This window comes from Aedes aegypti, chromosome 2 (assembly GCF_002204515.2).
Source record: "Aedes aegypti strain LVP_AGWG chromosome 2, AaegL5.0 Primary Assembly, whole genome shotgun sequence".
In the NCBI taxonomy this organism is placed as follows: domain Eukaryota; kingdom Metazoa; phylum Arthropoda; class Insecta; order Diptera; family Culicidae; genus Aedes; species Aedes aegypti.
In genome coordinates, this window is record NC_035108.1 from 74,498,497 (window position 1) to 74,510,832 (window position 12,336).

Sequence of the window (12,336 nt, forward strand, 5' to 3'; positions counted from 1 at the left end):
TTCTAAAGGAATTATTTTAAGGATTCTCGTAAATTTCTGAAACAATCTCAGTTGAATTCCGAATGGATTTTGAATGTTTTTTACAGTGATATCCAAAAGAATCCCAGAAGTTATTTCGCAAGAATCCCTGAAGATTCAAAGAAAAGTCACAGACATCCAGACGATTTCATGAATATTTTCCAGAATAATTACGATGTCCAGAAGAGCTCCAGAAAGATTTACGGAATAATTTCAAATGGAATTTCCAGAACCATTTAAAAGCCACTTTCAAAAGATGCTCAGAAAAGAAATCAGTAGGGTAGAAGCAATGGTTTTAGCCATACGTCAGTTGTAGCCATAAGGGATTATACACCGTTTTACAAAGCCAATCAGCATGAAACCTTTTGTGTTCAGTAGATCACATTCACATGATACAGCTACATTCATTTATTCGTCCAAATTGATTCAAAACAAAAGAAAAACAATTCATTTTCCTTATAATTTTAACTCCCATACACCTAAATTGGCCAGAGCACTCCTAATTTGGCCACTCTCATGAGAAATCAATGCGATTGGCCAATTTAGGAACCGAAGTTAAATCTCTGGCCGAAACTGGTTCCGGAATTTCAAAGCGAAAAAATGGAAATATAATTTTTATTTACATTTTCTCTTAGGCTGGCCAAAACCGGTGCTTTTACCCTAATCAAAGAATCTCATAGGTATTTTTTTAAAGTCTCAGTGGCTGTCCGGTAGTAGAAGGATTTCCATTTGAACTCAAGAGGGATTTTCAGAAAATTCTGCCAAGGATTTTAGAAAATTTCCAAGGAAAATCACTGATAAATCACGAAAAAATCAAAAACACTTCCATATGAAGTTCCAGGAGAATCACAGAGTTTTTTTCTCTAAAAATCTTAGAAAAAAATTCTAAAGAATCACGAAGGAATTTTCGGAAAAAATCTGGATATACAAAATTATCTCAGACAGAAACAATAAATAAAATCAATAGCTATAAATCTGTAAGAATATAAGAAGGATTTCTGTAAGAATAGGAGGATTTCCAAACAATTACAGAGGAATTTTCGGATGATTTCCATAAATAAAGATTTAAAAAAATCCCCGTCATCTGGAAGCTTCTTAGCAGGATTTTCGGAAGTATTCCACAGGAATTTCTGGGAGAATTCCATTGGGATTAACAAAAGAATTCCAGAGGAATTTCCGAAAGAATCCCAAGAATTTGCACGGAAGAAAGTGAAGTGAAATAATAGAATTTTTTTAATTATAGTCTCAGGGGTCTTTCCGAGAGTATTCTAGAATAATAGGTATAATCTAAGACAGTTGTCGGAAAGAATCTCAAAGGGATTTTTGAAGAACTTTCAAATAGTTTCACGGAAGAAATACTGAAGGATTACGAGGAAAATATCAGAATTTAAATAATAATTTCGATTGGATTTCCAGAAAAAATCCCGAGAAATTTTGTGAGAATCCCCGAACCCAGATTTTTAAAATAGATTCCATTACACTGGAAAGCAATCATTAAATTATTTTCGGCAGAATTCCAGAATTTTACGGCAGAATTCCAGAATTTTACAGCAGAATCCTGAAAGGATTTCCATAATAACCCAAGATGGATTTCTGGAATAGTCCAATAGGAAGTCCCAAGGAGGTTATTGGAAAAATCAGAGCGATCAAAGAAATAACTACATATAATAATTTCAGAAGGGTTTCTGAAAGAATCTCAGTGGATTTTCAAGATGTCCTCTAGAACCACAACTAATATATACTAATATATACAACTCAATACTTAATTATAAATTGCGTTAAGCTGAGTGTACGCCATCCAGTTTGGGGGTGGATTGACGGTATAGAAGTGGATTAAAAACAATTATAGGAGAACGTGTGGAAAATACATATGAACTTCGCAGAATACATCAGACCGATTTACCATTGCTGCGCACTTCTGCATTTTATTTTTATTAAAATGTTTGATAATAGTAGAACGACAATGATCATCAGTTGATTTTCCGCTACTGTTTTTTTTAAAACACAATTGTTATTTCTTTCCGTGCACGCGCTCGGGAAATGAATCTGGCCATGGTGCAACAACCGCGCTACATTCGATGAATCCTATGCGACAAAAATTGTCGGCGCTATCCGTCAAAATCACTCACCAAAGCGATTTTGGTGGATTTACCATCACAGCTAAAGTGTTAGCCAATCGAGCAGCGAGAGCTGTCAAAGCGTGAGCCAAACGAACATGCGATAGGGTAACGTATATAATTTGGACATGCATATAATTTGGACATGCATATAATTTGGACAGGCTAGTCGTTCTATGCTTATTTCCAATGAGATGGTGAGGAATACATGTACGGGAAACCATGTATTGCATTACTAATACACTATGCTACTTATTAATGATGACCATTTTTATAACAATGAATGCATACTTGCATGCGTTTTTCGTGGATCCGATGATATTTGCTTGCATTAAATGAAATTATTGATTTTCACTAATATACACATCCAATAAGCGAAAGAATGCATAAAGGCCCAAACGCAATGATAGCGGAACGGCAACGGAATGCGGAACCGGTTCGCCAGCATGAACTACAACATGCTTGTCGACTTGGTGTTGATTCACTTTCATTCGTTGATGGGTCAGTCGAGATGGTGTGGTTCATGCTGGCGAACCGGTTCCGCATTCCGTTGCCGTTCCGCTATCATTGCGTTTGAGCCTTAAGTCACAAGTAAACTTCTAAAGTTTTATGATATGATCGTCTTTTCAAGAAACCATTGTGTGTATATTGAGATAACGCCCAAATCCAAATAATATTCACATGAGGGTGTCCAAAATGTACACGAAGAAATATTTTTACCTAATTTTTGAGTTTACTTTACCCAAAATTAAGTATATCGATTATAGTTTCAACCCAAAATCTCTCGGTTTTCTCTTTCTCCCACACGAATGTTGTCAAAAATAGAGAGAGCTGCATCTACCCAATGGGGGTACTTTGGCCCAATAAGCCAAATTTGGATAAATGCAACTTTTCTTATGTTTGGGTGGAAAGAACTCAATTTTGCGTTAAATCAACCCAAAATTGAGTATATTTTTATAATGGAATTAACGCCAAACTACCTAGTGGGGACCATGGAAATTTAGCCAAAATTGAGTTATTGGGCTTAACTACGCAATTGCGTTGAAACAACCCAAAATTGAGTTGAATTCCGTCTCCGTGTATATTAAGTGTCCGAAATGTATGACAGTCTGTAAGCTTTTTCTACCCAGAAACTTAAGGTACAATGGGACATTAAGCATATAAGTAACATTACGTAATAAAATATTTGTATCTAATGCAATTAATCGATCGCCTTTTCCAGACATATCCTTACCCTGTCTAAAATACATAATTTACCCTATGTTTGTTTTGAACTTTTCTTGAGGAGTAATTTGTAATCCGCTTGAAATTAATTCAGTGAATTTTGTTTTGCATTGTTGTCAATGCAATATTTATTTGTTGATTTTTTCTACAGTTTATTAGTGTGAAAATGTAGCTCAAAAGTCTATAACGAAACAAAATACACTTTTTAGCAATGAGGAAATCATGTCCGCACTAGGGGGGTCTGTAGCCTTGAGGTTACGCTTCCGCTTCATAAGCGGAAGGTCATGGGTTCGATTCCCAACCCCTCCACAAAAAACCCGTCCAGCCACCAGAAGACGCCTCACGGAGCACATCCATCCTCCGTCAGTATCAGATGGTGACTGAGACTGAGACAAACTGACCCTCTTCGCAGGCAGCTAGCCTCACTAATAGCAGAGCTCTCTTCTACCTGCTCGGTGTGAGAATAAAGAGTAGGAGAGAGTGAAACTAGATGTAAATATAGATAAGTTGAAAGGGTTCATTCAAATATTAAGTAACGCAAAATTTGCCAATTTTAGAACCCCTCCCTCCTCCACGTAACAGCTTTTTTATGGAAAATTTTAAATTTTTGTATGGACCGTAACACTATGATAGACCCCCTCCCTGCCCCTGTTGCGTTACGTAATATTTGAACGATCCCAAAATAGATCTGTATCGATAAAGCAGCTACAGATCAACTAAGTCCGGCACAGTAGTGGCCACGAGCACGGAGTGCCTTTAAAAAAAAAAATCATGTCCGTGTTATAATATTATTCTAAACTAAACACGTTTTCCCTATTGAATCCTGTTTCCCAACTATTGCTTATGAAAATCTTTTGGATTATTAGGAGGAAGTCTTACTCATTAGAGTAACACCTGAAGCTTTTTTTTTTTTACATGAAGTCCTGAATATTTTTTGCTGCGAGTTTTTCAAGCAATCATTGAAGAAGTTTTGAGAGTTTCTTTTTTTAAAGTTTCGTTTAAGGAATTCTGAAGAGAAACTTCAGGAAAAGGCAAAGTTGGAAAAACTGTTGTTGAGTTTTCTGAAGAATTTGTGGAAAAAATGGTGGTGGTGATCTTGAAGACAATTTTTGTAAGAATTCATGTACTATTTCTTGGAGAAATCCGTAGTATTTCCAGAAAATTCTTAGCCAATTTCTAAGGACCAACATGATTATACGGGGCCTTCCTTAGCCAAGTGGTTAGAGTCCGCGGCTACAAAGCAAAGCCATGCTGAAGGTGCTGGGTTCGATTCCCGATCGATCCAGGATCTTTTCGTAATGGAAATTTCCTTGACTTCCCTGGGCATCGAGTATCATCGTACCTGCCACACGATATACGAATGCGAAAATGGCAACTTTGCCGAAGAAAGCTTACAGTTAATAACTGTGGAAGTGCTCATAAGAACACTAAGCTGAGAAGCAGGTTCTGTCCCAGTGAGGCCATTATGCCAAGAAGAAGAAGAAGAACTTGATTATATTTCAAACAAACAATTGGAATTTATATGTTATAAGTACGTAGAGCGTGTTCCTGGAGCAATGTTTAAAATATTTTTAAAGCATTCTGTTGTGAAATTATTCAGGAGCATTTTTCGATCATTTGAAAGAGATTGTTTGGAAAAGAATCTAGTGAGATCAGAAAATCTTAGAAATTGCAGAAAACAATTGTTGAATAAAAACTAACCCCGGAAATGATTATCTGTAGAAATCCTAGGAGGAACTCAGTGAAAACTAGTAAAGGCGTTCTTGGAGAAAGCACGGAAAAAGTACGGAAATATTTCATGATGAAATCCCCGTGAGAACTCTCAGAGGAATCTCTTAAAAGCACATGGTTTGTGGAGCAATTACAACGGATATTCCTGGTGAGTTCTTTGGAAGAATTCTTGAAGGGTTTACAGCAGGGTTTCTCAACCGGTGGTCCGCGGACCTCCAGGGGGCCTTGACTAATTTCCAGGGGTTCCGCGAAGTCATTGAAAATAAGTGCAGTGCTTTTTGATCGATGAAAAGATGGGTAAAATCTACCTAACTTGTTTTACTATTGTTAATTATTACAGAATTTCAGATTTTTGTATTTCGTTGCTCAAATATTATTTTTCTACAAGCTTGATAATGAAAATTACATCACTCCTGGAGGTTCATATGCAAAACTCCTGGCATATTTTTTGGTTCTTCTTGCAAGATTTTTCCAAAAATCTTTGCCACCAACATCAAGGCCAGAAATAGTCTCTCTTCCCACTCAAACCATTGGTGGATTCTTCATGAATCAGCAGGAGTATTAGGTAGACTTTGAAATGATTTCTGCAGTATTGAGCATCGGTAAATTTCGGCTAAAATTCTGACAAAGTTTTGTAAGAGTTTTTGATGGAATTTCTAACTGTCAATGGTTGGCCCATAAGAATAAGCTTATGCAGCCAATTCTTGGCGGACACCTAATAAAAATTATGATAAAGACAAGAAGAATATCCGAGGAAATATTCAAATTTATTCGAAAATTCCGTGACATGATTTCAAATCAAATATTCAACAATTTTTTTGGAATACTATTGATAAGTTGCTGGCAAGATATCTGGTAGTATCTTCTCAGCACTCGGGTTTTTATTTTTATTTTGGAAAAATACGTTTTGGAGGTCAATAATTGCCCAATAATTGTTTTTTTTTTACCCTGTCTAAAATACATAATTTACCCTATGTTTGTTTTGAACTTTTCTTGAGGAGTAATTTGTAATCCGCTTGAAATTAATTCAGTGAATTTTGTTTTGCATTGTTGTCAATGCAATATTTATTTGTTGATTTTTTCTACAGTTTATTAGTGTGAAAATGTAGCTCAAAAGTCTATAACGAAACAAAATACACTTTTTAGCAATGAGGAAATCATGTCCGCACTAGGGGGGTCTGTAGCCTTGAGGTTACGCTTCCGCTTCATAAGCGGAAGGTCATGGGTTCGATTCCCAACCCCTCCACAAAAAACCCGTCCAGCCACCAGAAGACGCCTCACGGAGCACATCCATCCTCCGTCAGTATCAGATGGTGACTGAGACTGAGACAAACTGACCCTCTTCGCAGGCAGCTAGCCTCACTAATAGCAGAGCTCTCTCCTACCTGCTCGGTGTGAGAATAAAGAGTAGGAGAGAGTGAAACTAGATGTAAATATAGATAAGTTGAAAGGGTTCATTCAAATATTAAGTAACGCAAAATTTGCCAATTTTAGAACCCCTCCCTCCTCCACGTAACAGCTTTTTTATGGAAAATTTTAAATTTTTGTATGGACCGTAACACTATGATAGACCCCCTCCCTGCCCCTGTTGCGTTACGTAATATTTGAACGATCCCAAAATAGATCTGTATCGATAAAGCAGCTACAGATCAACTAAGTCCGGCACAGTAGTGGCCACGAGCACGGAGTGCCTTTAAAAAAAAAATCATGTCCGTGTTATAATATTATTCTAAACTAAACACGTTTTCCCTATTGAATCCTGTTTCCCAACTATTGCTTATGAAAATCTTTTGGATTATTAGGAGGAAGTCTTACTCATTAGAGTAACACCTGAAGCTTTTTTTTTTTTACATGAAGTCCTGAATATTTTTTGCTGCGAGTTTTTCAAGCAATCATTGAAGAAGTTTTGAGAGTTTCTTTTTTTAAAGTTTCGTTTAAGGAATTCTGAAGAGAAACTTCAGGAAAAGGCAAAGTTGGAAAAACTGTTGTTGAGTTTTCTGAAGAATTTGTGGAAAAAATGGTGGTGGTGATCTTGAAGACAATTTTTGTAAGAATTCATGTACTATTTCTTGGAGAAATCCGTAGTATTTCCAGAAAATTCTTAGCCAATTTCTAAGGACCAACATGATTATACGGGGCCTTCCTTAGCCAAGTGGTTAGAGTCCGCGGCTACAAAGCAAAGCCATGCTGAAGGTGCTGGGTTCGATTCCCGATCGATCCAGGATCTTTTCGTAATGGAAATTTCCTTGACTTCCCTGGGCATCGAGTATCATCGTACCTGCCACACGATATACGAATGCGAAAATGGCAACTTTGCCGAAGAAAGCTTACAGTTAATAACTGTGGAAGTGCTCATAAGAACACTAAGCTGAGAAGCAGGTTCTGTCCCAGTGAGGCCATTATGCCAAGAAGAAGAAGAAGAACTTGATTATATTTCAAACAAACAATTGGAATTTATATGTTATAAGTACGTAGAGCGTGTTCCTGGAGCAATGTTTAAAATATTTTTAAAGCATTCTGTTGTGAAATTATTCAGGAGCATTTTTCGATCATTTGAAAGAGATTGTTTGGAAAAGAATCTAGTGAGATCAGAAAATCTTAGAAATTGCAGAAAACAATTGTTGAATAAAAACTAACCCCGGAAATGATTATCTGTAGAAATCCTAGGAGGAACTCAGTGAAAACTAGTAAAGGCGTTCTTGGAGAAAGCACGGAAAAAGTACGGAAATATTTCATGATGAAATCCCCGTGAGAACTCTCAGAGGAATCTCTTAAAAGCACATGGTTTGTGGAGCAATTACAACGGATATTCCTGGTGAGTTCTTTGGAAGAATTCTTGAAGGGTTTACAGCAGGGTTTCTCAACCGGTGGTCCGCGGACCTCCAGGGGGCCTTGACTAATTTCCAGGGGTTTCGCGAAGTCATTGAAAATAAGTGCAGTGCTTTTTGATCGATGAAAAGATGGGTAAAATCTACCTAACTTGTTTTACTATTGTTAATTATTACAGAATTTCAGATTTTTGTGTTTCGTTGCTCAAATATTATTTTTCTACAAGCTTGATAATGAAAATTACATCACTCCTGGAGGTTCATATGCAAAACTCCTGGCATATTTTTTGGTTCTTCTTGCAAGATTTTTCCAAAAATCTTTGCCACCAACATCAAGGCCAGAAATAGTCTCTCTTCCCACTCAAACCATTGGTGGATTCTTCATGAATCAGCAGGAGTATTAGGTAGACTTTGAAATGATTTCTGCAGTATTGAGCATCGGTAAATTTCGGCTAAAATTCTGACAAAGTTTTGTAAGAGTTTTTGATGGAATTTCTAACTGTCAATGGTTGGCCCATAAGAATAAGCTTATGCAGCCAATTCTTGGCGGACACCTAATAAAAATTATGATAAAGACAAGAAGAATATCCGAGGAAATATTCAAATTTATTCGAAAATTCCGTGACATGATTTCAAATCAAATATTCAACAATTTTTTTGGAATACTATTGATAAGTTGCTGGCAAGATATCTGGTAGTATCTTCTCAGCACTCGGGTTTTTATTTTTATTTTGGAAAAATACGTTTTGGAGGTCAATAATTGCCCAATAATTGTTTTTTTTTTTTTAAATGGTCAAAAAGAGAGATTTAAAACTTCGTATTTAGGAATTTAGAATACTGAGGCCTGGATCTTCAATTCATATTTTATTTTGTCCACAACTGTCCTTGTTAGTCTTCTGGCTATATTTTTACTAAAGTTTCCCAAAGAATCATGGCATATTTTTGGCATTACTTGTGGTGAATATACGGCGCAATTTTTAGGTTTGTCTGCCAAGTATCACGGGAAGAAATGCGGCACTCGCAACAAACAAAAAGAGCAATGATTTCTGGAGGAACGTGCATTTTTATTTCATGAAAATACACCATGAACAAAAATCATGAAATCATGCATCCTTTCACCGTAACGCTACCTTAACGTTACGTTTTCAATTCGCAGTGATCATGGAATCATAGAATCATGAAGCATCTGATCTGGAATGATGCACACAGTTCATAAAAACATAAGCACTGCTCATGAATTTAGATACCTGTCATTTATGATTCCAATTTTTGATATGAAAACTGGCAAATTCCGTCATTATTTCATGAACTATCTGATCTGGATCCAAGAACACAATTCATGAAAGCATAAGAACCATTCATGAGTTTCGGTGTTTTATGATTCCAATTTTGGAGACGAAAAATGGTAGGTTGCGTCATGCATCTTTAGATTTTCAGACCCTTAAGCCATAATCACAAATTCTTACGAAAATCCCAAAATTTGTATTTACCATGGTTTTCGGCCAGACCCTTCCCTCCATTCATATATGACTACGAGGTTTATTGACTGCCCTTCATTGGTTTAACTTCAATTATATTATTTTTATGTTATCCATTATAACATTTAAAACACAGTTCATTCAATTGATTCTAGTAAATCTCTCGTGCTCTTGGGGAGCTCAACGTTAGAGGCTTCTATTTTAAAAAGATAGATTTGGATGAATAGCCATAACCACTGACTCTGTACGTGATGGGCCAATTGCTACAATCCGCGGTTGCAGTCGAATATTTCCGAACGTGGCTCGGCGGAAATCCAATCGCTGAGCTGAGCTCGACATCACCTGCGGTCTACATACAAAATAAAACAATAACAAATATGAAAAATGTAAAAATAATACTACAACAATTAATTAAAACTAGTTCATTCATTCTGTACACAATATTTCGTGTATAATACAATTGTAGTTTAAAAAAACTTTACATTGAGCACAACTGTTTTTTTTTTTACAGAATAACTCACAGTAAAACACCGCCGATCACAAAAACCGCTCTGATTTGAATGCAAAAAATGGCTGATTATTTTGATTCATGATTATGAATATTAAGGTTATGAATTCATAAAAGTCCAAACTGGTTCCATGACTCAGTGTCATGATTCTATGGCGCAACGTCTCTTTTGAAAGCGGAAATATATTTGGCATTACGCTTTGGACGATTATGACTTATGGTCATGAAACCAGTGTGATAATCATCGTTTGCATCATGATATATGATATGACTCGTGGTCATGATATCATGAATCAGAAAATTTTATGATTACATGACTTTTTGTCCATGAATCGGAAAACGAATTTCTCCCTTGTATCTTTTGCAGTTTTCCACTAACCTATTGAATAGAACTCAATGGTTTTTCGCTGATATCCCGCAAGATATAGCTGTTTCAGTCATTCAGTTTGGTTCTCAAGTTGAGTTTTATTAATTCCACTTAATGTATTATAAGGGATAACCATTCGTTTTCATGATCTTCGATTTCAATATCTTCTATTTTAGCAAGATACATCGAGTTTTTTATTACACGCATCAACTCAAGTATCGGAAAATTTTGTACATTAGAGCACCCGTACTGCACGACAACAATGTATTCTACCTCTATGTTTTGGTCCGCCGTATCCAAATATTTTGTTATGTCCTATCCCATAATTTTGGTGCGTTTTGTCCCATTCATTTGACACTTTGAATTACACTCAACTCTCCATAACTCGATATTGAAGGGACCACCGAATTAGGGAGATATCGAATTACGGAACATAAAAATAGGAGTATTGTTTTTGAATACTTAAAAAAAAATCAGTATTTCACGTTAAATGTTTTTTGTTTATAATACTATTGAACTACTGTCATACACTTTTCTTGCAAAACTTTGCCATTTCCCTGGAAGATACGATTGAGCTGTTGTTGACATTTTGACCCATGTTCCCCTACCTGACCAAAGTGAGGCCGAAAAAGGATCGCTTTGTTTTGCTTACCCGGTGATGTTCCTGTGGTGGTGGTTGTTGGTCTTCAACATTCGTTTCACCGGTCGGATTCCGGTAGTGTTGCCAGTTTGATTGGTCCTTGGGGCTTTGGAAGGTGTGTTTGTGGGTCGCCACCGGATGCTCGGATTATCCATCCTACGGGCATTATGCTGCGTTGTTATCGACGGTCTATGTGGTTGGACATGATGATTATGGTGCTGAGGATGGATCCTTTGATCAGTGTTGCCGGTATTGTGAGGTTGATAGTGATAATGATTCGTTGGGGGCTGATAATAATTGTTTCCGGTACTGCTCGTGCCCGTAATTAGTGAGTAACGAGAGGAATTTCTGCTGCCTAAGGACACCGAGTCCAGTTTGTGGTGCTGCTGGTGATGCTGATGATGTTGATGATGATGATGACGGTGAGCTTGCTGTTTTGTTGGATGTTGATGATTCAGATTTTCACTATAATCACTGTTGGAATGCTGATATGCTTGACAAGCAATTGCACTAATCACCACAATCACCATAGCCACTAAGCACAACCTATTCTGCAATTTTCCCATTTTGTATGCTATCCTCACTCTACTGATCGCTGTACATACGTAAAGATCTGCAATTGCACTTAGACGTGTTGCACAAACCCGGCGTCCATCCACGGTCAGGATTTTCAAGATCGTCCGCAAGATCAGCACACGGTCGAGTGAATTTCAGCTATAGGGTTGAAGATTATAATTATTTCTAAACACTTTGCAATCAGCACTCAATTAAATTCCAAAAGCAAAACCTTCTCTATAGGATTGGCAATACACACGCTCTTCTCCAACGTATTTGCGCCAGACTGCACCGTACCGAACAATTTGGCTAGCAAACCTGCAATTTACCCCGGCAAAACACGGAAGACGTCGATTTTTGCAAAAAACTTTTCGCCTCTTTCTGCGTCTGTTCGAAGGGTTATTCGCGCCTAGAGATCACGTTCCTGCTGAACGCCGGAGATTCGCTGTTCGCGCACGCGGTTCAGTTATCCGACCAGACCGACAGTCTCTGTCTTACTAAAGCCTCGTTCGGTCGTAATCTGAGAATTTAATAATGAAGAAGGAGGTATGGCGAGTGCAGTTTTTTTTTTGCTTTCTGCTGGCTTAGATCTCGCATGTCTTGATGTTTGAGTTCCTTTTTGTCTTTCCTCCTCGTGCTGAGGTTTGTATTCTCTCAGAAGCCAATTGCGCGGGACAATTACAAAGTCTCTCTGTACATTCAGCATACTGATTTGCGTGGAGTTAAGCGAAGACTCTCGGAGTGCGTGTATCGTTCTCCAAACAGAGCTATGCGAAGAGAAAATGATGCGCGTAGCCCTTTGAAACATTGATCGTCATGCTTTCACGCGTGTATTCTCAGCTTTGATTGAGAATTTTGGGAAATGTCCCG

At 37.3% G+C, this 12,336-nt stretch overlaps 1 protein-coding gene across 3 annotated transcripts in view; it reads right to left on the reverse strand.

Annotated features, from left to right (window-relative positions):
• The window catches only part of LOC110675656 (epidermal growth factor-like protein 7), a 93,697-nt gene extending 81,729 nt beyond the window's left edge, over window positions 1-11,968 (reverse strand). For 2 of the 3 annotated variants that reach the window (XR_002499679.1, XM_021841222.1), the window contains exon 1: window positions 10,924-11,968. Coding sequence is in view for 1 of the 3 variants with exons in the window: in XM_021841222.1 (XP_021696914.1) it covers window positions 10,924-11,477 (554 nt within the window). In the remaining 2 variants the exon portion in view is untranslated. The remainder of the gene's footprint in view (window positions 1-10,923) is intronic. The other variant, XR_002499680.1, reaches the window with a different exon arrangement.
• Window positions 11,969-12,336: the final 368 nt, after the last annotated feature.